The 27,968-nt window shown below is 42.8% G+C and overlaps 1 protein-coding gene across 1 annotated transcript; it reads right to left on the bottom strand.

Annotated features, from left to right (window-relative positions):
- Nucleotides 1-431: 431 nt before the first annotated feature.
- On the bottom strand, nucleotides 432-27,968 carry MCOLN3 (mucolipin TRP cation channel 3; the record flags this gene model as incomplete). The annotated part of the gene is made up of 12 exons (XM_081086288.1): nucleotides 432-2,012; nucleotides 4,882-5,088; nucleotides 7,628-7,750; nucleotides 7,858-7,959; nucleotides 11,288-11,437; nucleotides 11,522-11,634; nucleotides 12,095-12,194; nucleotides 18,351-18,447; nucleotides 18,525-18,609; nucleotides 19,797-19,950; nucleotides 26,260-26,427; nucleotides 27,741-27,968. 12 exons carry the CDS (start codon nucleotides 27,966-27,968, stop codon nucleotides 1,878-1,880), a joined length of 1,662 nt encoding a protein of 553 aa, XP_080942414.1. The 3' UTR covers nucleotides 432-1,877.

Here is a 27,968-nt window from a genome sequence, read left to right as displayed (position 1 = left end):
CCCAGAGCAAGCCATTGTACTGGTTTGAGGACAGTTCAAAAAAAAGTCAGTGCTGTTTCTTTCAGGAAATAGAGATACTCTCTCATGGTCATCCTTCCTAAAAACTAGGCCCTGAAATTATCAGGGACTCCCTCCTGCCACAGTAGGAAGCTTAGAGAATCAGGAGACTCACGAAGGTGCCACGTCACTAGTTTTAATTCCACAGCAGGAACATGACTTCAGAGCCAAGCAAAACCCCAGGCCCAGCACTGGGTCAGTGGTTTTATGTTCCCATCGAAGTATTATTGCTAGTCGAAAAATCTCGCAAGGAGTACAGAAACTTATTTACCAGACAATAAACACAACTTAAAATTCACATTGCATTCTAGTAAATTCTGAAAATGATCATGATACAAATATTACAACTAAGGAAAAAAACTCACCTAGAGGTTTAGGTATTTTTATTTCTAAACAACCAAAGGCACTACAAACATAGCTTATATTTGTTGTATTATCTCACATTTCAACACCTAGAGTCATTGTTATGGTCATGATTAAATAAAGATTTCAGAGTCTCAAGGCTATCTTCATTTAGCCCTTAAACCAAAATAAGAAATTGACAAATTAGCTTCCTTAAAAAAAAAAAAAAGAGTTTGCTTTGAGAAAACATTTATTGCACATCATTGAGTTCATTTCTATTTGAACAAACAGTACACAAAACACAGATTCATGTTAGGAAAATCCCTGAAACTTCGAATCAGCATTTTGCAAGGTAGAGACTTTGGTTCTGTGTCTTTTAAAGGCATACATTTCCCACTTATTTTAAAATTTTGAGGAAAGCTGTTTTATAAAATATTTTAAATGTGAGTTATGGAACCTCTCCCCACAAAACAAGTTCCCAACCCTAAAATGCTGCTCCTTTCTGAGGCTGAATGTGCCTGTGAAAGGCACACAGTACATCAGTGTCCACAAGGCCATACAGGTACTGATAAAATAATCTTTGTGGGATAGAACATGCCTTTGAATGTGCTTTAAATTTTCATAAATGTATAAGATATTCTTTCAACTTTTTACTTTAACACTGAAGGAGAAAACTTACACATGAATACTAAAACACCAGATCCTCTCCAGAACTATAAGAAGCATATAACAGATTCACAAATACTGGAGTGTTAGTCAGTGATAGTTGTTTCCTATTCTGGCCTGGTCTTACAAAGCAATGATTACTGGATATACAGCAACATCCTCTCTCTCTCACAAGCAGGCCCAGTCCAGGCAATGTTTTCCACTGATGACGCAATCAGCACAGTCCGAATCACTGTAAGCAAGAGGCTAAGAGCTAGAGTAAAGAGTGGTAGGGAGCCCTGGCCAGTTTGGCTCAGTGGATAGAGCATCAATCAACCAGTGGACTGAAAGGTCCCAGGTTCAATTTTGGTCAAAGGCACGTACTACCTCGGTTGCAGGCTCCATCCCCAGTCCCTGTCAGGGAGATGGATGTTTCTCTCTCTCTGTCTCTCCCCAACCCTTCCACTCTGTCTAAAAATCAATGGAGAAAATACCCTCGGATGAGGATTAAGAACAGCAACAACAACAAAGAGTGGCATAGAAAACACCTTCTAAAGCTATGGCAAAATAAAGAACGAATAAGAAGCCAATAGCTTCACTAATCAAAGGTAGTGTTTGTTGTTGTTTTTTTAAATAATCTCAACATAAAGCTAAAAAGACAATAATGATTGCTTTTAAATTATAAACCTAATGCATTCTTAATGAATTATAGCTATCAATTTGTTCAAAATGATAGTCTTCAAACATACTCCACTAGATCTTAAAATATCCATATAGTTTCCCAACTCAGCTGCACATCATATTTTCCTCTAGAGCACAGATAAGCCTGAGGGCTACTTTGTACAACAGCAGAATATAGATCCTGGAGGTTCGTCGTCTAATCTGTACTTTCCAGAGTTGGGTAGATCTTTGCATTCTGCTATAAATGTCCGAAGTCTGGTCTCTGGGAAGCCATCCTGTTGGTAATGCTGTGCAGAAGAATACAAATAATAGCTCTCATTAATGAGCCCTTTGAAACAGCTTTATTCCTAATTTAAAATTGCTCATTTGGCAAGGGAGGAGATCTTTCTAGAGGGCCAGTGTAGTCACTTCCAAGTATTTTCAGGGAGATGTCATAGGTTTGGCTAAAGTACAGGGGGTCTGGGAGCAGTGCCCTCCTGGCCTCTCCTTTGTGGGTGTGGTTCAACCTAAAATGAGCATGTTGAATCTGAGTCCATCTGAGCCCTTTTTCCCAGAAGCAATGTCTAGCCCAGGGGTGGGCAAACTTTTTGACTCGAGGGCCACAAAGGATTCTTAAACTGGACCGGAGGGCCGGAACAAAAGCATGGATGGAGTGTTTGTGTGAACTAATATAAATTCAAAGTAAACATCATTACATAAAAGGGTACGGTCTTTTTTTTCAATAGTTTTATTCATTTCAAACGGGCCGGATCCGGCCCGCGGGCCGTAGTTTGCCCGCGGCTGGTCTAGCCAGTCCTGCTCCCAGTCTGAGAACCTCGCCCTACAGCCCATGACTTGGAGGCTAATGTGTAGCAGGCACCTTGGCTGGACCCAGTGGCCCAGCTGATGCAGATTAACAATGATGTTGCTGGGAGCTGAGGGGTGGGCATACCTAGCCTTCCTCAGCCCAGCCCTGAATGCTCCTAAGCTGGTCTAGGTGTCTGAACAAAGACCTGAGTGCTGTGAGGGACCTTTCCAGTCTGCACACCCTTTGGGAGTCTCTCTTCTGGACAGAAAGCCTTGTATAAGGGCCTCATATTTATATCAGTTTAGGGATCTAAGACTCGAGAAGGTGCCCTTACCACAAAGGATCAGAAATAACTTAGCGTTCCCATTTGGAAGTACTCTGAGCCCACGAAAAGAAGTTAACATCTAAACTATGAGTCTCAAGTTGTATTATGGAAAGTTGTCAAGTCATGTTACCCTTAGAGATAGTGGATGTCGCCTTTAAAGAACATACAGTTCTCTGCATGCAGAGTGGAAGGTGGTAGATTTTTAGAGCATCATGGGAAGGGATTTGGACAGGTACAACTACATTCTTTCCCAGTCACCGTGGTGACTCTAAGCACAAATCTGCCAAACAAGCAGTCAGCTCCTGAAATCTGATTCAGTGAGCATGCAGTCATGGCCCTGGCTTCCTGAGCAAAGTTTTCATAATTATCAACTCGTAATGCATCAACTCCCAATCCCTGGTCCATCTCATTTCATTCCGCCTCTCATACCCAGAAAGAAAAGTCCCCAAGTGAAAGTGCCTATGCCAGTAGTGTACCTAGCAATACAAGGTTATTCGAAATTTAAACCTATCTGGATGTTTATTCTGCCTTTCCATATTTCATAGGGCTTAAATGGATTTTTTAAAAATGCCCCTTGTGAATGATAATACAAATCATAACAGTTTTTTAAATCAAGTTTCCAACTGGGGAGGGGACCATGCAAAGGAGTAATGAGTTCAGTGACAGCACATTCCAAACGAAGAGGTCAATTTTTCTTTATAAAACTGGATTTTAAAAGTTCCCCACCCCAGCAGCAGCAGGGCAGCTGGTCCTGAGGTCAGCTGTAGCTGGTTTTGTTGCTTTTCTGGAACTAAAATACAACTGAAGCCTAGATGTTATTTCTAGGGTGAAAAGTCAGGGGGTCCAAATTGCATGACCAGCGAAATGCTAGGAGGAGAAAAGAAAGGCTACCCTGGGGGCAAGGTCCCACCCTACAATTGTCTTTTGCTGGGTAAAGACAATCTACCTGCCCATTGTCCTTGCTCCGCAAATGTCTAGCTGCCTACCACATAATGAACTGCAAAAAATGACCTAAGTGATGTGAGATTAATGCCAGTGGTACCTTTTTTTCTATATTATTAATACACTAAGAGGCCCGATGAACGGATTCGTGCACAGGTGGGGTCCCTCAGCCTGGCCTGCACCCTCTTGCAATCCGGGACGCCTTGGGGGATGTAGCAGTGCCCAAGCAGCAGGCGGATGGGGAGGAGCCCCAGCTGGGGCCAGGCACAGCTCCAATGTCGCTCATCCTGGCCCCACTGTGCCTACCACCACCACTGCTCAATAGCGCTGCAGCTGAGGCAGGAGAGGCTCCCGCCACCGCAGCTGTGCTCGCCAGCCGGGAGCCCGGCTTCTGGTTGAGTGGTGCTCCCGCTGTGGGAGCGCACTGACCACCAGGGGGCAGCTCCTGCATTGAGCTTCTGCCCCCTGGTGGTCAGTGTGCGCCATAGCAACCAGTCAACTGGTTGTTCTGGTTGTTCCAGTTGTAATGGTTGCTTAGGCTTTTATATATATAAATTATTTCTTCTCTCTCTTTTTCTTTTTTTAATGACTTTGTATTTTACTTTTGACTTTAAACTTCCACGTCCTTTTTCTTTTTTCAACTTTCCTATTCACTTCCAGATCTCTTCTGTGTTGTTCCTTATAAACATAGGTCTATTCAACAAGTTACCTTGGAAATTGCAGCTAATATTTGTCTTCTCAAATTCAGAGATTTAATTTATATAGAAATTAAAATTTTCCATTGGATTAATGTAAAAAAAAAAAAAAAGTTCACCACTCCAAATTCTGGCTTTCTGGAAGGTCATCTGCTGTACTCACACAATACTTACTAATCCTTATAATTTTAGTAAAAAGCACAATTACGTGAAGACAAAACCTCCAACATTCTGCACTTCTATTTCTCCTTCATTTCTGGTTCTCAGTATCTAAAACTGAAGTCCTTCTTCTCTACCCTGAAGAAATTAACATTCCATTAATTCCCCTCCCCCATAGGTACTATATGTTATTGTCACTCCACAAATTCTAGGAAAATGCTGCCACTTATGGCTACTGATGAGCCTACCTTGATTGTTTCATATGTATCAGTGATCAGTGCAATGAAAAGACTTAAAATCATATATACAAAGAGGCTGATGAACGTGTAGAGGTAAAGTCTGCTAAATAGCCAGACCAAGTAACTTTTTTGGTGCATTCCTGCAAACGTCGCAAACATGTCATCTCCATTTATCAGAGAGAAAAGGCACTCGGAGACCAAGTTCAGAGAACGGAACTGAAAAAAAAAAAGAGAAAAATGCACTTTATTCCATGGTCCTTCCCATGGGAGACTTCATTCATGACATCATATTAAAAACTAGTGGCCCGGTGCACTGATTTGTGCACATGGAAAGGAAATTAATTAAAAGAAATATTTTAATATCATTTTTTGCCCTTTCTCTATAATAGAAGTATCAACCAAATTCATGATCAACAATGACAGCTAGAAACAGATGTGCGATTTGCACCAGCAAGAACTTTATATGTATCACGCATATGTCAATCAACTTAGCCTAATATGCAAATTGACTGAACCGTGGAATGACCAGTCACTATGACGTGCACTGACCACCAGGGGGCAGATGCTCAACACAGGAGCTTCCCCTGGTGGTCACTGAGCTCCCACAAAAAGTGCTGCTCAGCCAGAAGCTGGGCTCATGGCTGGCAAGCGCAGAGGTGGTGGCGGGAGCCTCTCCTGCCTCTGTGGCAGTGCTAAGGATGTCCAACTGACGGTGTAGGCCCAGGGGAAAGCAGGCCTAAACCATCAGTCAGACATCCCCCAAGGGCTCCCAGACTGCAGGCCATGCTGAGGGATACCCCCAAGTGCATGAATTTCATGCACCAGGCTTCTAGTATAGAATAAACTTGCTTAATTAGACCTGCTTTCTGATTTCGCTAAACTTTTTCCAGCCCAGTGAAGCACCCCAACTTCTCTTTCAGGTAATTGTCAGCAACACAGCAGTAAATATCAACAAGAAGCAGATTATTACTGTAGATCATGCAGGGATCTACATGGTAAAATATTTAACTGCAGCAGTGTTTGACTATATTCTGCACAGTGAGAAAACCTGAAGTCATTTTCAAGGTCCACCATTTCTTACTTCTTTTCAGTGGGGTCAAGTTTCTAAACTTTCTAAATCTCCATTTTCTGGCTAATGAAAATAGGATTCCACTGTGTCCCCTATCTCCCTACTTCAGGACTTCTGTGAGGATCAAATGAGATGAGGCATGGAAAAATGCTTCACAGACATTTGGTTAAAGTGTGAAATGTTTGCACCTGGCTATAAAGCAAGTTGTGTTCCTGGGATGAAGAAACTGCAAGGAGGCTAGTTGTCACTAGGGAGAGGAAGCCAGATGTTGCTATGTGACATCACTACCTAGCGCCCACAGCCACCGTTTCCGGGCTGGGCTGGGCTGTCGGCCGCATTTTGTGCCATGGCAGTCTCAGCTACAATTTGGTGGGCTGTCGCTCTGGGGTGGTGGCAGGGCCTGTGTCCCACTTGGGAGAAGCCGAGTGTTGCTTTGTCAGTACCAGGTCCATGCTGCCGTTTCTCTGTAAATGGCCAGTGCACATCACAGCAGCTCCTGAATTGAGCATCTGCCCCCTAGTGGTCAGGGCACGCCATAGCAACTGGTCGGACAGGTGGAGGGACACTTAGCTTATTAGCCTAGTATATAGATAACTAGAGGCCTGGTGCACGAAATTCATGAACTGGGGGGAGGGATCCCTCAGCCCGGCCTGTGCCCTCCCGCAGTCCAGGACCCCTGGCTCCTTACTGACTGCCTACTCGCTGCTCCTTACCGCTCAGCTTGCTGCTCCTTAGTACTGCCGCTGACGTGGAGGTGGGAAAGGCTTCCATCACCACCACTGCACTTGCCAGCGTGAGCCTGGCTTCTGGCTGAGCGGCACTCCCCCTATGGGAGCGCACTGACCACCAGGGGGCAGCTCCTATGTTGAGTGTCTGCCCCCTGGTGGTCAGTGCGCGTCATAGTGGCTGGTCGTTTTGCCAGTCATTCCGCTGTTTGGTCAATTTACATATTGGGCTTTTATTATATAGGATGTGGCCAGATATGCCAAGTTACCCTTTTAAACCAATAACCTGAAGTAACTACATGCATTTGCTTGGCGATACACACAACATGTACTGGCCTACTATTTTTCCTGGGACAGGCAGCTGCTTCACAATGCTCTGTTAATAGGAGCAGGCTGAACTGGAGGCAGAAAGGGTGTGGTCTCTGCCCTCGGGGGTTTTGTGAGACAAGCCTTATCCTCCCCTTTACCTTCAAGGAAAGAGATCCTTGAAACACTCCTGAGAAACCCAGATCCCAACCATGCATGGTCATACTTCTCGTTTTAAAGTTCTTGCCGCTTAAGATAACAGCATTCTAGTTAAGACTATAACTCCAGTAACAAATATTCCTACAAGTTTTCCCTATACTACTTTTTAAATAAAATCCCATTTTGAGACACCTTACCTAAACAGCCTAATATATACCGATGAATCAAACTGACAAAACTTTACTTCACTGGTGATAAAAATGACTTAACTATTTGGCATACTCCACTAAAGAAACTGAGGATGTTGAATGAATCGATTCTTCTCTCAAGTTGGTCACCCCTTACAGGTTTATACACACGGCAATAAATATACTGCCTTCAACATATGAAGGCTGAGTCACAACATAAAAGGAGTCCATTTGAAAGGAGGAAACGAGCCACTGGCACTCTTCTAAGAACTTCATGGTCCCAAGGTGACTGGTTGTGGAGCAGTTACCTTTTCATGGTAAGGTCCCAGCACAATCCATCCACAGAAGCAATAGCCAAAATAGATCACAGCCGCACAACAGCAGAACCTCATGACATTGGGCAGCGCTGCCTGAAGGGTCAGGATAAGGAGCTGAGAAAGTGAGAGAGGTCGTTAGCATCCCTTTGTCCTTCAGCCAAAGCCGCGCAATAACAGTGAAAGGGAGAAAGACCAGCACTGAGAGCCTTGGAATGTCTTACGTTGTACTTGTGGAAGAAACTGAGGTATCGGATGACGCCCAGCCACACGAGCAAGGTGGAGGTCCCGAGAAGTATGCTGCAGACGTCATAACTTGTTAGACTCTAAAACACAGTGGGGAAAAGGAATCAGAAACTCACATGAGGCCGAAACCGGTTTGGCTCAGTGGATAGAGCGTCGGCCTGCGGACTGAAAGGTCCCAGGTTCGATTCCGGTCAAGGGCATGTACCTGGGTTGCAGGCATATCCCCAGTAGGAGATGTGCAGGAGGCAGCTGATCAATGTTTCTCTCTCATTGATGTTTCTAACTCTCTATCTCTCTCCCTTCCTCTCTGTAAAAAATCAATAAAATATATTTAAAAAAAAAAGAAAAAGAAACTCACATGAGCAGGAACTGTCTATTGGGCAGCTATGAGTGGGTCACTGTCCCAGGGGCTAAGGACAGAGCAGTGAACAGGCAAAATTTCCTACAATCATGAAGCTTCCCTCCTAATGAGGGGGGAGAGATGGCAGCAATACATTCATGAACACCTGATACATTAGCTGATGTGCAAAGGAGGACATTCAGGAGAGGGGATAAGAAATGCGTAGGAGGCTGCATTTTAAGAAGGGTGATGAGGAAAGGTCTCACTGAAAAGAGGCAGCACTGGAGCAAAGACCTGGAGGGAGTGAGGAGCAAACCAACAAAATCAAGGGGAAGAGCTTTCCAGGCACAGGAGCCAGCAAGTGCCAAGGCCCTGAAGCAGGAGGGCCCCTGGCAAGATAGTGAGTCTGGCTGGAGTGAGTGATGGGGATATGTATGAAGTCAGAGGTAAGGAGGCAGGTAGTTAGGGTCTCAGGGATAATTTAAGGACTTTATATTTATTCTGAATAGGGGAGGGGGATTTGAGATCTCTGAACAGCAGTGATATGACAAAATATTGGCTGCTATGGTTGAGCGCAGCTTGTTGGAGGAGTGAGAAGGCTGTTGCAATATTATAAGTGAGAGCTGATAGTGACTTAGTGGTGGAGATGATGAGGTAATTTTCGAAGGTAGATCAATAGGATTTCCTCTTGGATTCAAGGAGCTTGAGAGGGGATTAGTAAAAGAGAAGCGTCGAGGATGAATCAATGACTCTTGTCTTGAGCAACTGAAAATAGTTGGTATTTAACTGAGCTTAGAAAGGAGAAGCAAGTTTGGACCGTGGAGGTGGGGGATCTTAGGAATTCTATTTTAGATATGTTACATTTGAGAGGACAAATAGACACTGGAGTGAAGTGTAGAATAGACAATTGGAAATGTGAGACGAGTTGAGGGCAGAATTCCAAGCTGGAAACACAAATGTGGAAATCACTGGCATGGAACAGAATGCGGTCACCAAGACAGTGGCAGAAAATAAAACATGTCCCGGTGCTACGCTTGGAAGTCGTCACTTTAATAGGTTGGCGAGATGAGAGGAAACTGGTGAAGGAAAGTCAGGAGACCAGCCCAAGATCTAGGAGGAACACCAGGAAAATGATACCCAGCAAAAAACAAAAAAAAAGGTGCATCAACAAAGAGGGAGTGTTGACGGTGTTAAAAGCTGAAGGGTAAATAATTGAAATAATGGATTATTGGACTTAGCAACATGGGAGGTCCTTGGAAAGACACTTTCTGTGGAATGGCAGGCAGCCTGGTTGGAACAGATATGAGAATGGGAGGAGCAGAATCAGAAACAAGATGAACTACTCTTTTGAGGTCTTTTGCCATATAAAGAGGAGCAGAAAATGAGGAAGTAACTTGGGGGGATGGGTTGATATTTTGTCTTTCTAGAAAGGAGAGAAAAACATACTGATGAGAATGACAGCATAGAGAGTGGGAGATGGATGATGTACAAGGAAAGGGAGAAGCGTGGGGGGAGCTGTGCCCTTAAGCAAGTGGGGACAGCATGTGGTCGGCATCTGGAGGAGTAGGACTTAGATAATAGCCTAAATGATAAATCCTCCATAACAGAAAACACGGGACGTGTGGGCACTGATGCTGGTCAGTAGATAAATGAAGTGGGAGTTTGTGGAATTTTTGCTTTTTTCCTATTGTTCTTATGAAATAGGAAATGAGGTCACCAGCTGAGAGTGGGGATGAGGCAGGGGAGTTAGAGGTTTCGGAAGAGAAGAAAACATGAAATTATCATTTATAAGATGGGGGTAGTGAGTGGTCTAGAAAAATGTGGAAAGGTTGTTGGGTGCCATTAAGAGCTTATTGAGGTTAAGGATAGTTGAGGTTGGTATAAATGAAGATTTACTGCATATCTTCCCCCATCCCCCTCCCCCGAAGTTAAACTTCTATTCTGATGATTTATACAACAGCTATGACATGGTGGCAGCGGCCCCGTGTCAACGTAAACCTATTCTCTCCTTCTGAGGCACATGCCCAGGCTCTATTCCCCAGCACCACTTGCAACTGGATGTGACTAAATTCTCTCCAGTGGAACATGAACAGAAGTGAAGGCTACCACACTAGAGCCAAGGCTGTAAGACTGTGGGAGGGCTACCTCCAGACCAGACCAGACCGTGTTTTCCCTTCCATGGGCTGCAGCCTGTTGGTGAGGTGACCCAACATCAATCATGTAGTCTGGGCAAGCCCATAATGGCTGGCAGAAAAACAAGATGGGAGAAACTTGGGTCCTTGCATGACTGCATGAAGCTGAGCAACCCACCAACCTGGAAAACCCACTCTGACTGTTACATGAGGGAGAAATAAGCTTCTATCTTTTCTGAGCCATTGCATTTGGGGGTCTCTGCCCAGGAATCTGAATCACAACAGGCTTATACTCATATTTAGTTACAGCCAAGGTTGGAAAAGTGTAAATTTGAGCAAAATTAGTTTGAATAATATTAGATTTTTTTTAAATTTGATCTTTGCTTTGGAAGAGAGTGTTGATTTCTAGTCTGAGCAAACTCAGAATGGAAAGCCCTGTACCCATCAATGGGAAAGATAAGAATATATCAACATTCTCAATCTGAAGGAAAGAACTATAGCACTTACGTAGTCATAGCTTGGCCTCAGTCTGCACCCCCAGCCCTACTCTTTTTTTGTTGAAGATTCTGGGATTTCTTGTAAGAATAACTAAAATCACCTCTTGCCTTAGCTATCTTGGTGTGTTTATGAATTTTGGTATGTTTAAGAATACACAGGTCCCACCCCAGAGTTCAGATTCAGTAGGTGAAACGTGAGCATTTTTACCAGCTCCCCAAATGATTCTGATGCCGATGTTTATGGATCACACTTTGAAAGACTCTGTCTAAAAGATTTCCTGACTAGATTTAAGAAAATTGTTGCTATCAATTCCAAGTTTAGTCAATGCAATGTTTGAAAGAAATCATTTACTCTACAAATTCTTACATTCTGGAAAAATAAATTACTATTAATGCAAAGCTGATACTAACAATGGCATAAAGAGGAAAAAAAGTTTACCTTGGCTTGGATTTCCATTTTCAGAATTGATCCAATGATTGTCAATAAGTCACTAATAATAATCATAATGTACCATCCATTGACAAATTCCATTCGATCAGAAACGGAAACCTCCTTCTTATAATGCAGGAGGAAAAAATTGACAAATTCCTTTAGGGGGAAGAGGGGAGGCACAGTGAGTTTCTCTGTTGATCAACATGGCTGTAACATTCCTAGAAAAGCAACAACCCCTACCTGTTGCAGCTGAATTCCTTTAATCACAGATCGAAAGCACAGGATTAACGAAGTCAAGCACATCAGGATAACAAAGCCATCAAAGATCATCATGTAATGAGTGTTTCTCTGAACTGGAAGGAAAAGGATTACCTGTTTATGAAGTGGGACATTAATACAGTGACAGCTACTTTTTTTTCTTTTCATTTTTAGCCTCACTTATTTTAACTGCTGTGCTGCACACCAGTTATAGATGTAAAACACGATAAAGGGCACTCAGATTGTAATCTGTTCTTCCCTACTGGCAACAATTCTTCAAGTCCTCTTTGTACTTGGGGGGATTATAAGTATTTTTTTTTAGTAAGGAGTGGACCAATGAAGGCAGATGGAGAAGGCAGGAAAAGTCATTTCAGTTATTAATAATTTATGTTTTACCGGGAACATCAGATAACTACAATGAATTGACCTACTTGCAGAGAACTAGAGACTCGGAAGTAGTACAATTAGTACAATTCTTTCATTCGATGCTCCACCTATCCATGAGACCAGTAATTTAATAACCATTTTGGAAAACAAGTAAAATGTATCAGTTACCTGATCCAGAAACATGCCAGTCTTTACATTCTCTGATGGAAATGTCATTATCTAAACTTATCTTAATTCTTCCACTGTGGGCTTTATTGTCAAATGTGATCTGCAAAGAAAAAGAAAAAGGATCAAAAACATACCTGTAGTATTTGAAGCCAAGGTACCTCCAAGCATTAATTAGGAAACAATTCTTTCAGTGCGAGAGGAGACCCAGCATCTCATCCCTGCCCTATTGCTAACTCTGTTCAACCTTGGTAAGTTCACTTTATCTCTCTGTAAAATGAAAAGTTTGAACTACATCTTCTGCAGAGAACTTTCAGCCTCTAAAGTCCCATCTGCTAGGACAGTATTCCAGCCCTGGGAACTTCTAAAACAAGAGAACTTCCCCACCTTCCCATTCTAAGTACCTCCATATGCCCTCTTGATATGAGCAAGGGCTGGTACAAAGCTTCCAGTTATAAAATAAATCAGCCATGGAGAGGTAGTGTACAGCACAGGAAATAGAGTTAATAATATTGCAATAACTTTGCATGGTGACAGATGGCTACCAGGCTTGGTGTGGTGATCACCTCTTAGGGTACATGAATGTTGAATCACTATGTTTTGCACACTGGAAATTAATATTATGTGCCAACTACACTTTAATAATTTTTTTAAAAGCTCGTAAAAGTGTGCTTTCCCCCCATCTTCCAGTAGTTCCTCCGCTAGGAATAGATTTTTAGCACATTACAATTCTTCCTAACACAAGAGGTTCATTTTTCTGTCTCAAAACATTTTAAGTGAAACTCTTTAAAATTTTCTTTCTGGATCTAGATTTCTTAGTCATTCTAGAACCATGTGTACTGCCAAGAATGTGGCCCCAGGGAATCGACAGCCACTTCTTGCCTCAAGGATTACTATTCAGGACACAGGCACAGAGCCAGACAAAGCCACGCCAGAACACCTTCCAGAGCCCTTCTCTGTTTCCCCTCTAGCTTCCTCCACTTTCCCCATGAAGAGACCATCTGTCTTTTTGTTGCTGTTGTTTTTTAAGAGCCTTCTCACTCAAGTTCTTTTAAAAATCTGTCATTTAAATGATTTTTTAAAAATATATTTTTATTGATTTCAGAGAAGAATGGAGAGGGATAGAAAAATCAATGATGAGAGAGAATCATTGATTGGCTGCTTCCCACATGCCCCCTACTGGGGATCCAGCCAGCAACCTGGACATGTACCCTGAACAGGAATCGAACTGTGACCTCCTGGTTTGGAGGTCGTTGCTCAAGCACTGGCGCCAGCCGGGCCATTTAAATGAGTTTTGTTGCACCTTCTTCATGTGGGATAATCAGATTTCACTTCAAATATAAGATGTCAAATAAACGTATTTAACAAAGTCTGGTCGCTTTGTCTCCTCATGCTGGATTGTAAGCGTCTTTCCTTGACAAGCAACTCGGGCCATTGCCCATGTCTGTCCATCTCCATGGCTGCTGGGGGACCCAGCCCACAACCTCACTCAAGGAAGATGTTCAGTATTACTTGAATGAGTTCCACTTGCGAAAGGGAAGCCATGTTTTCCCACAAAAGAGCCTTAGGGTTTTAGCAACATTAGGTGCTAACTAAACATCTGTTGAGTAAATACACTTTGGTTTCATGTCAATCACATCTCAGTAAGGTTTAGAAGAATCTGAATTCTTTAAGCAAAGAAGAAAAATGAGTGGATGGGATTCACAACATATTAGATAGTACAGGGGAAAATATTAGTGGATTTGAAGACACAGCAATAGAAATTAATGAAACACAGAAGAAAAAAGACTAAAAAATGAAACAAAAAAAGAGAGCATTAATGAGCTGTGGGACAACTTTAAGTGCCAAAATACACATGTAATTAGAATCTCTGAACAGTGAGTGGGGGGAGAAACAGAAAAGTATTTCAAGAACTAATGCTGAGTAAATGTCAAGTATAATGAAAATTATAAACCCACAGAACCAAAATGTTCAATGAATACCATACACAAGAAATATAAAGAAAACACCAAGGAGTGTCACTATCAAATTGTTAAAACCTGATATAAAGATAAAAATGTAGAAACAGCTGGGGTTGGGCGTGGGGGGAGAAACACATCCCATAAAGAAGAACAAAGATGAAGATGACAGCAGATTTCTCATCAGAAACAATGCCAGCTAGAAGAGCAGAGTCTTTAAAGTACAAAGGGGGGAAAACAAAACAGAATTCTATATCCACTGGAACTTCTTTTAAGAATGAGGGTGAAGCCCTGGCTGGTTAGCTCAGTTGGTTAGAGCATCATCCCAATATACCAAGGTTGCAGGTTCAAGCCCCGGTCGGGGCACATACAAGAATCAACCAATGAATGCGTAAATAAGTGGAACAACAAGTCTCTCTCTCTCTCTCTCTCTCTCTCTCTCTCTCTCTCTCTCTTTCTCTCTTTCTCTCCTTTCCTCTCTCTAAAAATCATCAATCAATAAATACATTTAAAAATTAATATTTAAATATGAGTAAAAACAAAGGTAAAATACTTTTTCAGACCTAGAAAAGCTGAGAGAATTCATCACCAGCAGGCCTGCACTACAAGAAATGTTAAAAGAGGCCCTTCAGGCAGAAGGAAAATGATGCCAGATGGGAACCTGGAGTTACACGAATGAATGAAGCACACTGGAAATGGTAACTAGGTGAGCAAATATAAATACTGTTTTCTTATTATTTAAATGGCTTCAAAAGATAATTGACTATTTAAAGCAAAAATGATAATACATCAAGTATTTGATAACACATCTGGAAAGTAACAATAATGTAAAGGCCAAGATTAGAGAAATGGAAATATAGGGATGGGCAAAAGTAGGCTTACAGCTCTGACTACACAAAACATAGAGTTTATGCTTGTATTATTATTTATGTATTTATTATTATATTATTTATTATTATTATTATAACTTACTTTTGCCCACCCCCTGTATATTGTTGTTAGGTTTTATTTTTTTAAACATATTCTTATTGATTTTAGAGAGAGGAAGGCAGAGGGAGAGAAAGATAGAAACATTGATGAGAGAGAAACATCTATTGGTTGCCTTCTGCACACCACCTCCCAGGGATCAGGCCGCAATCTGATTCCAGCCATGTGCCCAGACCTGGAATCCAACCATGACTACTGGTTCATGGGTTGACGCTCAACCACTGAGCAGTGTTGGCCAGGCAGTGATTAGATTTTTATACTATTCATGTAGTGTTATATCATCTGAATGTAGAGTGTCATAAGTGAAATATGTGCATTATACACTCTAAAATAATACAACAGAGTTATAGCTAGTAAGCTAACAAATGAGATATTTCATAATGATAAAAAAAAGTCAGTTCAACTGAACGAAAGAATCCTAGATATTTATACACCTAATAAAGAGCTTCAACAGAGAAAGACAAGTATCACATGATCTCATATGTGGAAAATAATGAACAAAATAAACTGATAAACAAAATAGACCCAGAGACATCGAAGCATGCAACAGACTGACATATTTCAGAGGGAAGTGGGGAGAGGTGGGGAAGAGATTAACCAAAGAACTTATATGTGTATAAGCATAACCCTTGGACACAGTTAATAAATAGTGCAGTGAAGGCCTGGGGAGGGGGCAGGAGCAGAGCAGAGGGGCTCAATGGGGGAAATGGGGGATAGCTGTAATACTTTCAACAATCAAGACACATTTTTAAAAAAGAGCTTCAAAATACATGATGCAATAATTTATGAATAAATCTTAATGTACTACTTCTACATTATAAGTCCATCCGGGCACACACAGAAAAGGTTTAGTAAATAGCTGTTGAATGAATATACTATATACCAGATTCTTAGGTAGGTCCTTTATATATCTTATCTTCTATCTTGACAACAACTTTGTCCAGTAGGTAGGCATTAATTTCATTTAACAAATGAGAAAACTGAAGCTCAAACCAATTAAATATTTTCCCTAAAGTTGCATAGTTACTGATGGCCACAGTCTGGCAGCAGAGGCTCGGTGCAGGAGTCCCGTGTGTGTGTGCGTGTGCGTGTGCGTGTGTGTGTGTGTGTGTGTGTGTCCAGTGGTGGTCTGCTCCCAGCCACACCTTGGAGGCTTGGAGCAGGCACCCCTCTCTGTTGATCTCTCAGGCTCCTGGCCTCCACTGCATGTTGTACTCTTCCTTGAGCTGTGGCCAGGGTGGGGCGCCCTTTCCTGCTGTGGGATCGCATCGGGGATTTCATGGGCAGGCAGGTGCACACAGGGGCTGGCTGCTGGCTGCCCTTTCCTGCTCTGGGATCGCAGCAGCGCCCATGGGCAGGCGCACACAGGGGGTGGCTGCAGGCCACCCTTTCCTGCTGTAGGATCGCCGAGGCGACCCAGGGGCAGGCACACACAGGGCTGCAGGCCGCCCTTTCCTGCTCCGTGATCACCGCAGCGATCCCACAGGCAGGCGCACAGGGGGGCTGGCTGCAGGCCCCCCTTTCCTGTTCCATCATCTCCGGGGGATCCCACAGGCAGGCGCACAGGGGGGCTGGCTGCAGGCCCCCCTTTCCTGTTCCATGATCTCCGGGGGATCCCATGGGCAGGCGCACACAGGGGCTGGCTAGAGGCCGCTCTTTCCTGCTCGGGGATCACAGCTGCGACCCAGGGGCAGGCACACACAGGGGCTGCCTGCAGGCCCCCCTTTCCTGCTGTGGGATCCCATCTGCGACCCCATGGGCAGTCAGGTGCACAGGGGGTCTGGCTGCAGGCCGCCCTTTCCTGCTGCAGGATCTCTGGTAACTCATCCCTGGCAGGGGCCGCCAGGGAAGAGGCGGGCGCCTGCCTCTTCCCTACCCACCTCCGGCTTCTCCGATCACCGGCAGGGGGGCGGGCAAAGGCAGCCGGTTCTCCGATCCAGGGCCAGGGGCAGTGCCTCCCGGCTCTTGCTTGCTGCTTGTGTTTCCAATCACCATCCTTCCCCTATGGCCTCCCATCATTGCCCCTATGTATGCAAATTAACCACCATCTTGGTTGGCAGTTAATTTGCATATCGCCCTGATTAGCCAATGGGAAGGGTAGCGGTTGTATGCTAATTACCATGTTTCTCTTTTATTAGATAGGATTACTACATTAGACTATGTTCTGAACATTTTTTTAACCTCAATCTCTGATAACTTGATTTCTTTTTTTAAAATAATTCTTTACTGTTGAAAGTATTACATATATTTCTTTTTTCCCCCTTAACCCCCCTCCAGCCTGCCCCTTCCCCCGACCCCAGGTCTTCAGCACCCTATTGTCTGTGTCCATGGGTCATGCTTATGTGCATACAAGGTCTTTGATTGATTACCTCCCACCCACCCTCCCCTGTTGTCCCTCTGAGATTCCACAATCTGTTACATGCATCCATGTCTCTGGATCCACTCTGTATATCAGTTTATTTTGTTACTTAGATTCTACATATAAGTGAGATCATGTGATACTTATCTTTTTCTGACTGACTTATTTCACTTAGCATGATACTCTCCAGGTCCCTCCATGCTATGAGAACTTGATTTCTTATAGCCAATTATTTGAGTACTGAGGAAATAGCTTTTGATACAGGCTACTACTGAAGTAACAGAAATTTGTATCAGATGAAGGCAAGTTGTATAAAATGCTTTCCTGCATATTACCAGCCAGTATTGGGTTACTGACTCTGATCCTCGTGAGGTGACAGACTCACATGAGAGGCGTCTTGGTGCTCTCTAGAGAGCATTAATAGCTCCATTTACAACTGAGTGTGGAGAACATGGACGTGATAGGGTGGGCTGAAGGGGGAGAAACTCACCAGAGCATTCAGAGGCAGCACAAGGAAGGCACTGTGAGCAATAACCCAAAGGTTACAAACATTCATTCATGGAGAGGAAACTCAGTTAGCAAGAACCCTTGACAAGGACTTAAGCACACAGCCACGACTGCTAGACGCTGAACCTACAAAATTCTTCTCCTTTTGTATTTGAACACCTACCCTGTGCCAGACACTTGCCTTGGTACTAAAGACACAACCATGAACAAGACAAGGCCCCTGCCCTCATAGAACTTAGGTTTAAGTACAAAAGAAAGATAATTAACTAACAAGTAAACAAGTTATTGTAACAAAATAGAGCTAGTTGTTCCAACACCCCCCTTAGGCCCATTCAAGCTGAAACATCCTATATATTTTGATCATGCCTTAATGCAAGTAGATGAAACATATAAGTAGATAAAACACTTTTCTCCAGACTGGAACCAAATCAGCCCAGCCCGTACTTACAGTCAGAGTGAAGTCGTAACAGTCAGGGAGCTCGTGATGACGAATAGTCTGCAGATTAATGGCCTTCAGTTTAAACATCAGCTCCACTGTTAGGAGTCTAGGAAACAGAAGAGACTTCAGTGCAGTGAAAACACACTCACAAACATGAGTCACGCTCCCGCCTGCCTCCCTCACCTGTGGAAGTCCAGTGTTAGGTTGAGTTTATTTTCTTCTGGTGTTCCAATGTAAAAAGATTCATCTGGCTCCACAGAGAAACATTCTGCCACAGAAAGGAACAAAACATAATACTGCGGCCGAAATACATAAAACTACATCTTGGAAAGATAATATAGATATTCAAAACTAAATATTCAGATTCTAGTACTTCTCTGAATTAAGATTTTAAAGGGTAGATATCTATACCGACCTCTTGGTTACAATGACTCATTTGTTTTTAAGACATAAGTGGCTACATTTCTGCAGTGGGTGGGAGTGGAAAAAGTTCTGAACCCGATCTCATTAGTCTTCTATAGAATGCCATCTTCCCTCCTGGCCTTTAAACCTAAACTTGGAGACCTTCCTCCCTTCTTTTTTTTTTTTTTTTTTTTTTATTGTATCTAAACAGGTTTGAAGCACTTGCTGTGTCAAAGAAAAAAATTGTTCTAAGCATAAAGCATCTACTTTTTTAATATTATGTGTTGACTATTTTTCCTCAATCAGCATTTTTAAAGGAAAATAGCATCTTAGAAGGTTTTCACTAATCAGTACTATAATATTTTACTATTCCTCTCCCAAAAAAAGTCCCAGTCACTATTGATGAAAGCATTCAAATATGTTTTATTCTTTTTATTAAATGACAGAGGTGACATTAATGAATAAGATTAATACCTATTTTTTAACATTTAGTCCTGAGCTAATGTTTCAGGTACAATTTGCAGATAACACTTTGCTAATAAGAATAAGCTGTGCTCTTCTAAATTCCGGCTCTCATTCCTACCCTAGCCCTCCCCTCCCCCCCCACCTTCCACCCCTGTAGATACTGAATAGTGAGATGCTAGTAAAGAGAGGGAGCTGGACACACATCAAGCATAATTTTTTGTAAGGAAAATATCTGCCTATTTAATGAGCTAATCCAGCATGAGAGGCTGTGGAATATAGTGCTTAAGAGCCCAGACAGCCTGGGTCAGATTTCAGCTCTGCTGCTTACTAGCTCCACCTTGAGCAGATCCCTTACCTCTCTGCGCCATACTGTAGTCTTCCATAAAACGGTAATAATAATAATAATAATAATAATAATAATAATAAACCGTGGGACAGTACCTGCCTGATACGCAACTTTTATATGGTTTGTCAGGTGACCTATTAATTAGCACAGACCAAATCAACGTTTTCAGAGATGAAATTACTGATTTAAAAGATAAATCAAGGAATGGAAAGTGGAAGTTCCAGCATATAGAAGAGCATTACCAGTTTCAATTTGGGGATCAATGTCAAAGGTATCGTTTCCAGGACAGATGTTTCCTTGCTTGTAGAAGTACTGGCAGATCGCCATACCGGACTGCTCCGCGCCCTGATCCTCATAAGCGTGGTTCCCGACTGAGATGTTGCGTAGCTGCAAGTACTTCAACCAAAAAGAGAAACAGAAAGTGGGAATGCCAGCCAGGGCAGAAGTGAAGCCATGATCCCGCTCCCTCCGTGGCTTTGAAACTGGCAGGCTCCCACCTCTGCTCTGGGTGGAGACCCTCGCACCGACACGCAGAGTAAGTGGCCTGGACTGCGCCCCGGGCAGCAGAGGGGCGAAGAGCACTTGAGAACGTGAGTTCTGAGTTCAGGTGTCAAATCCATGACCTCAGGTAAATCACAAACTTTTCGGAGCTTCTGGTTCCTTACCCGCCAAATTAAAGGCTTAAACTGCATAGTCTTCTTTCCTCCTTTAAAGAACTATGTTCAGGAACTGGCTTTTACATTGAGTGTGAATACAAATTTATTTTATCTTAGACCAACATCCTGTATGGTCAGAGTGTTGCTTCACTACTGCAATACAGGAAGGGGGATATAATTGTTCCAGGCTAACCAGCAAAACTTTTTATTTAAAAAATACCTTTTTAATATTTATTTTTGTAAGAATATAGTCATTTTCATAGCAACAACCCCTTGTCCTGGCAAATCCTCTAAAACAGCGGTCGGCAAACTGCGGCTCGCGAGCCACATGCAGCTCTTTGGCCCCTTGAGTGTGGCTCTTCCACAAAATACCATGTGCGGGCGCGCACGTACAGTGTGATTGAAACTTCGTGGCCCATGCGCAGAAGTCCGCATTTGAGTGCAAGGCACCCTGAGATGTAGAGGTTGGGAAGAGTAGATGCAGCCAAGGAGGCTGAGAGGAGCAGCCTGGGTCCCAGGAGACGAGTGGAGAAAGTATCGCATGAAGAGAAAAGCACTCGCCTGCACTAAGCACCGTGGAGAAGTTACGTTAGGTGAGGACCGACAACCTCTTTCGCCACATCCTCTCCATGGGTGATCTCGGCCAGTCCCATGCTTTATATACCATCTATATGCTGATGACTTCCAAATTTCTCTCCAGCCCTGCCCTCTCCACTAGATTCCATATACAAGTGGGTAGCAATCTACCTGTGGTGTCTAAGAGAAATCTTAAGCATGGGTGAACAAACAGGTAAAATTTTGTCTCTTTCTACAATAATTTTCTTCTTCACAAACAACTCCATAAGTCAATCACTTTCCAGGAAAGACTTGGAAATGATCCTTTAGTCATCTTCTCTCATACTCCATTTCCAACCCATCAGAAAATCATGCATTACTTTCCGATTATATCCCAAACCTGACCACTTCTCATTACCTTCTCTGCTATCACCCTCCTCCATCATGTCTCACCTGGTTAACCCGACTTTCCTGCTTCCAATCCAGACTCTCACCACAGTCTGGTCTTTGTAAAGAAATCATAGGGCTGTTACAAATATTTCCTTACCACAGTCACAAAGAGTAAGTGAATTAAGGCATGTAAAACCCTTAGAATAGTGACACCTAAGACATGAACCTGTTTGAGACTCTGTTGCTTCTCCCTGGAAGCTTCTTCCTTGAGATCATCATGGGCTGTCTCACTGCTCTTTCGTCTGCTCTCTGCTCACCTGTATCACCTTCTCAGAGAAGCCTTCCCTGACCATCTCCACCCTTTCACTCTGCCTGCTTTTTTGTTTGTTTTACCTTAAACAAATAACCAACTGACAGTTGATATTTATTTATTTACTAGAGGCCCAGTGCACAAAATTCATGCACAGCAGGGGGGTGGAGGTCCCTCAGCCCAGCCTGTGCCCTCTTGCAATCCAGGAATCCCTGGGGGATGTCTGACTGCCACTGAGGTGGGAGAGGCTCCCACCGCTGCTGCACTTGCCAGCCATGAGCCCAGCTTCTGGCTGAGTGGCGCTCCCCCTATGGGAGCACATTGACCACCGAGGAAAGCTCCTGCATTGAGCGTCTGCCCCCTGGTGGTCATTGCACATCATAGCAACCGGTCATTCTGCCATTTGGTCAATTTGCATATTAGCCTTTTATTATATAGTATTAGAGAGGCCCAGTGCACAATTTCGTGTATGGGGGGGGGGGGGTGTCCCTCAGCCCAGCCTGCACCCTCTCCAATCTGGGACCCCTCAGATTGCAGGGTGTCCTGGGTGAGGGGCGGAGGCAGTTTGCAGGCCAGCCACACCACCATGGGGTGAGGGTCCCCGCTGGGGGGGCGTAGCCAGCCTGGGTAAGGGGCTAAGGGCCATTTTCAGGCTGGCCATGCCCCCCCAGTGGGGACCCTCACCCCGATGGTGGCGTGGCCAGCCTGAGTGAGGGGCTGAGGGCCATTTGCAGGGCCCTCCTTCAGCAGCCGGCCAGGGCAGGCAGGAAGTTTGGGTTGCCCCTGGTGACCCAAGGCTCCCACACACTCGGGCCAGCTCCGTGGCCGCCACCCACAAGTCCCTCCTTCAGAGGCCGGCCAGGGCGGGCGGGAAGCTTGGCTTCCTCTGTCGCTGGGGGTGACCCAAGCCTCTCGCCTGCTCTGGCTGGCTCCGTGGCCACTGCCATCTTTATCCCACTTATTTGCATACTCACTCCTGATTGGCTGGTGGGCATTCTGAAGTGATGGTTAATTTACATATTTCTCTTTAATTGGTATAGATTGCTGTTCTCTTCCTATTATAATATGACCTTCTTGACTTTGTCTGCGTGTTCACTACTGTATTTATGTAGCAAAAACAATATCTGATGCATAACAGATGCTAGAATTTTGAGGGAATAAATCTTAGCCTTTGCTAGTGTATGTTAAGAGTCTCTCCCTCCTTCCATGGCTTCCTGGCTCTCTCAGAGTAAACTTCATAGCTCCTTTCCTGGCCCAGTCACACTTGCCTCCTTTGCATTTTCCTGAAACTTACTCAGTGCTTCCTGGCCGGCAGGGCCTTGGCTGTTGCTACCCGTTCAGCCTGAAATATTCTTCCTCACACTGTAAGTCCTCAGAGAGGCCTTTTCTGACCACCCTGTACTATTAATGCCTTTTGCTACTTTACTTTACTTCACAGCACTCATCACTATATAAAATCAAATAATTTTGGTTAAACTTGTTTAAAAGCCATCTTTTCCATTAGAATGTAAATTCCACAGGGCTAGGAATTTATCAAGTCCTCCGCTCTAACCCCAGTACTTAGAACAGTATTAGGCCTGGAATAGGTGTCAAACAAATAGTGAGGTAAAATATTACTATAATGCTGCAGTGGCTCTTCATTTCCTAGAGCTAATCTATGCACAGTAAACCATCCTATATTATAAAAGGGTAATATGCAAATCAACTGAATGGTGAAACGACCTGTCGCTATGACACGCACTGACCACTAGGGGGCAGACACTCAATGCAGGAGCTGCCCCCTGGTGGTCAGTGTGCTCCCACAGGGGGAGTGCCGCTCAGCCACAAGCCGGGCTGACAGCTGACGAGCATAGCAGAAGTGGGGGGAAGCCTCTCTTGCCTCCGCAGCAGCACTAGGGACGTCAGTCGGACATCCCCCGAGGGCTCCTGGACTGCTAAAGGGTGTATCCGGGCTGAGGGACCCCCCTCCCACCACCACCAGTGCACGAATGTCATGCACCGGGCTTCTAGTTAGATAATATGTGTGATTAGGGTATTAAGATTGGGAAAATGAGCCAAAAGTCTATGATAATGGAAGTGGCATAAATTATTAAATAGCATGATGTCTTACATATAGGGGGAAATAGTGTAATGCTGGAGATATTCCATTTTGAAATTTTTGTTTTCTATTCAAGGAAATGTTGTATTCATTAAGTCTTTCTAAAGCTACTGAGCCAAATGGTAGTTTTATAAGGGGGATAGGAGAGCAGGGAGGGCATAAGAGATTAAAAAGTCCTTTCCATGAAAAAGAAGGTAAAAGATATTGAGGGCGGGAATCTATTTCAGGCACATCAAGAGAAGGCAAGGTTCTTTGGAAAAGACAATAATGCTAGGAAAACAGAGGCAGCAGGAAGAGAGGAAGAACAAATAGGAGAAGGACTAACTCCATAAAAGAAGCCATAGGCTTGAGTCTACAGGAGCTGAGCAGGGCTGTTGAGGACAGGACATTGTGGACGTCACTCATTACATTGGGGACTGCCCAAATGTAAGGGGCAGATGAAAGAAAGAAACCCAGTAAAGATGACCCACAATTGGTTGAGGAAAGCCAGGGTATCATTTAAAACAAAACAACTAGTGTTCTGACATTCAAATATATGAGCATATATAAAAAACAAAGGTGATGTTATAACCAGCATTGGATCAGAATGAGCCTAGAGATGGTCTACTTAGAGGACATCTTGGGGCTAATCCCTTCCGGATAAGTAATTAGTCATGGAAATACCTTTAAGAGCCGAGAAGCCACCGTCCCATCTGTCAGTTCCCCTCAGGGACTATCATCTCAACTATCAGGATATCTCCTTACAACAAACAAAGCTCCTTCTTTAACACCAGTCCATACTGTCCCTTTTCGGTTATCTGGAGCCAGGTAGAACGACTGGACTCATTAACCACAAAAACTCTAGTTATTCATGGAAATTATGATCAAGGTATTTTTATCTTCAGCTACTAGTAAAAATGCCTGATAGTTGCTTGGAAGATGGAAAGCAATCATTTGCCTAAGGTAAACCACCCCAATTATTATTTTCTACTTACATATTAGAGTAAGGAATCTACATGCAGTTCTATAAAGAATGTAGAAATCTGATAAATAGAATGGCCTGAATGCCAAATAGTACTGTATTTTTATAAATATATTTTTATTGGTTTAAGAGAGGGAGGAAAAGGAAGAGATAGAAACATCAATCATGAGAGGGAATCATTGATCGGCTGTGTCCTACACGCCCCACACTGAGGATAGAGCCCACAATCCAGGCATGTGCCCTGACTGGGAATTGAACTATGACCTCCTGGTTCATAGGCCAATGCTCAACCACTGAGCCATGCTGGCCCCAGGCCAAGTAGTACTATATTTTCAAAACTAAGTTTAAGTCTACTAATTAAGGTAAATACATTTTAGGAGGAATTTTAATAAACTATTTACTTCTGGCCTCTATCCCCCCTGCCCAAAAAAACACACAAAACAAAGAAACTACCAATTTGGTTCAAAACAGCTTTAAAGAAAGTTAATAAGCTTAAAACAAAAATCTCAAAACTGAATATTTTCAGCATTATATATTTTTTCCTTACAAATTGTAGGACATAATTCTGTTTAACAACGTATACAGCTTACTTCTATAACTGTAGATTTGGGGGCAATTCTTGCAATCAGAATGCTAACAGAAAGCTTTGGTGTCGTAATTACATATCCCATCTTAGCAATTTATCATTTCAGTGTGCAGAGATTATCTCTAGATAATGAAGAGACATGGTTGCATTATAACAATTGTTTGGAGGAGAGTTGTAATAATTTTGAAACTAAGCCAGCTTGGAAATACTGACTTCAAGAACACTCCAGCCCTAGCCCGTTTTGCTCAGTGGGTAGAGCATCAGCCTACGGACCGAAGGGTCCTGTGTTCAAATCTGGTCAAGGACAAGTACCTGACCGGATCCTGGTGGGGGCTCATACAGGAGGCAACCAATCCATGTGTTTCTCTCACATTGATATTTCTCTCCGCCTTTCCCTCTCCCTAAAAAATCAATGGAAAAATGTCCTCAGATGAGGATTTTTTTCTTTTTTAAAAAAAGAACACTTTCAATGATACCTACCAAATAAGAGATTTAGGATCTTGAGAAAGTACTATTTATAGCAAAAGCAAATTGATTACAAACGCAGAATAGGAATTTGACTCATCTGGATGAAAAACAAGCTTACTTTTTTGGCAGTTAATCCGTGTCACAATAAGATCATTGTCATGCATGACATAAAGGCCTTACTTATTTTTTAAGTGAACTTTCAGGTCTTGGTTGCTATATATACTTTGCAAAGTGAACATTCTCATTAAGTGTTAAGGGCCTCTGAAACTATAAACCCTGAGGACTTAATGACTACTTACTAGCAGCGTCGTGGTTGATCATTTTAAAGCTTTGAGGCTCTCAGACAAGCCCTAGTTTGATTCTTTTAATGAAGTCTTTCAAGTTTCGGTCTCTGTGTTACTGACCAAAAACTCTTCTCAATTTATAGTTTTGTAAAAGTTTGTTGGCAATAGTTTAAAAACATTTTAAAAATTATCTTATACATGCCATTTATACATTACAGAAATGTTCGCCCTTCTCCATCTGAATGTCAGTCTCTGTTACGTACATTGCTAACTGTTTTTTCAGTCTGTTCTTTCTCCCAAGTAAAGAATGCACATGCACCCCTGACAGGGGAATATCAAGCCAATTCCATTAAAGTATCTATCATTAAAAAAAAAAAAAAAGCCATGCTTGATTTACCTGGTTCACTGCGAAGATGATCTGACTGTATACATCACTCTGTGTGTAAACTGCATAGGTGTCATCCGCTTGGTCCACATATCCTTTTAGGAAGAGGTGTTTGAATGCTATAGTGTTATCTTCCTTGAAAGCTACCACCATCTGGTTACTTAGCCCAAAAAAGACCAGCTTAAGGGGGAAAAAAGGAAAAAGTTAGAGGGTGAAAAAGCATCAAATAAAGGTCTCCATATAATAATCAATTTATCTATTCAAGATTCAGTGTCTAATTAATCCTGAATATGTCCCATAGAAATTACTCAACCAAGGTACATGCCCTTGACCGGAATCAAACCGGGACCTTTGAGTCCGCAGGCCAATGCTCTATCCACTGAGCCAAACCGGTTAGGGCAAGCATTTGTTCTTAATAACCAGTTAAGATTAGTGACTTCAGGGTTTAAAATATTTTTTTCCTTGAATATGAGTTGTTTATTTAGTTACAGGTTGTTGGGTTGTTTTTTGTTGTTGTTTCTTCACCAAAAAAAGAAAGTACTAATAAAACATCTCTTTCCCCTATTAAAATCTACTTTTATTTTTGCCTATTTGCTTTTAATGAAAGATAATTGCTCTCAGCAGCAAAAAAACATTTCTACACAAGAGTAAATCACAAGTATAAATAAAGAGCCACAAAATTTTGTTTCCCCAAAAAAATGTTAAGAAAGACCAAGAAAATGAAATTCTTAACATCTCCTAAAATGAAGTGTCATATTTCACTCACCACCTATGCTACTCCTTTTTAGTTAATTCTGATTCTTCCACTGCAGGACTCCCATGATCACAGAGAATCCAAATACTTGCTTACAGAAACCCTTGAAGTGTCTGAAAAGAAATTCCCAGAAAACTAACTAGGAAGGAAAAGGCTCTTCTGATTGGACAACAGCTAGTTTCCAAGGTGTATTCAGAAACCTCTCTACTGGAAGCCAAATATTAAAATTTTCTTTTCCTGAAAACTAATTGGATTATGTGGCTGAAATGATAACTTAAGGAAAGATGAAAAGGAAAAAGGTAAGAAAAAAAACCCCAAAAGTCTTCTTTCACAAATATTTAAGAGAGAAGGGTTTAAGATTTCATGTTTCCTTATTTATTGCTCCCCATTATGCATGCAGTTCAAAGTTATAAAAACCACTGGTTAGTTCGGCTCAGTGGATAGAGCGTTAGCCTGCGGACTGATGGGTCCCGGGTTCGATTCCAGTCAAAAGCACATGCCTGGGTTTCAGGCTTGATCCCCAGTGGGGGGCATGCATGAGACAGCCAATCAATGATTCTCATCATTGATGTTCCTCTCTCTCTCTCTCTCTCTCTCTCTCTCTCTCTCTCTCTCTCTCTCTCTCCATTCCTCTCTGAAATCAATAAAAATATATTTAAAAATAACAAAAAAACACTAGCCATGGGCCTCTTTGTTATTAAAAGAGGCTTTTAACAAACCTCTGACCTGAGGTGCTCACCTGAATAGTCACCATTGCAAGTTTTATAATTTGTATAACAAGTTTCCATGGTTTTCTGCCTCGAGCCCAGAATTTCTCACAAGGATTCATGAAAAAAAATTTGAGTTTTCGCCTCATCTGGTCTTCTAATAGAAGCTCCTCAGAGGGAGATGTATTCTGGTTAAACGTGCAGCCATTTTCCTCCTGCTGAGAGCTACAGCTATTTGTAACGACCTCAGGATTTGCCAT

Source organism: Myotis nattereri (genome assembly GCF_964212035.1).
Source record: "Myotis nattereri genome assembly, chromosome: 3".
Lineage (NCBI taxonomy): Eukaryota > Metazoa > Chordata > Mammalia > Chiroptera > Vespertilionidae > Myotis > Myotis nattereri.
The sequence above is the reverse complement of the archived record's forward strand: the minus strand, read 5'-3'. Positions and strand labels throughout refer to the sequence as shown.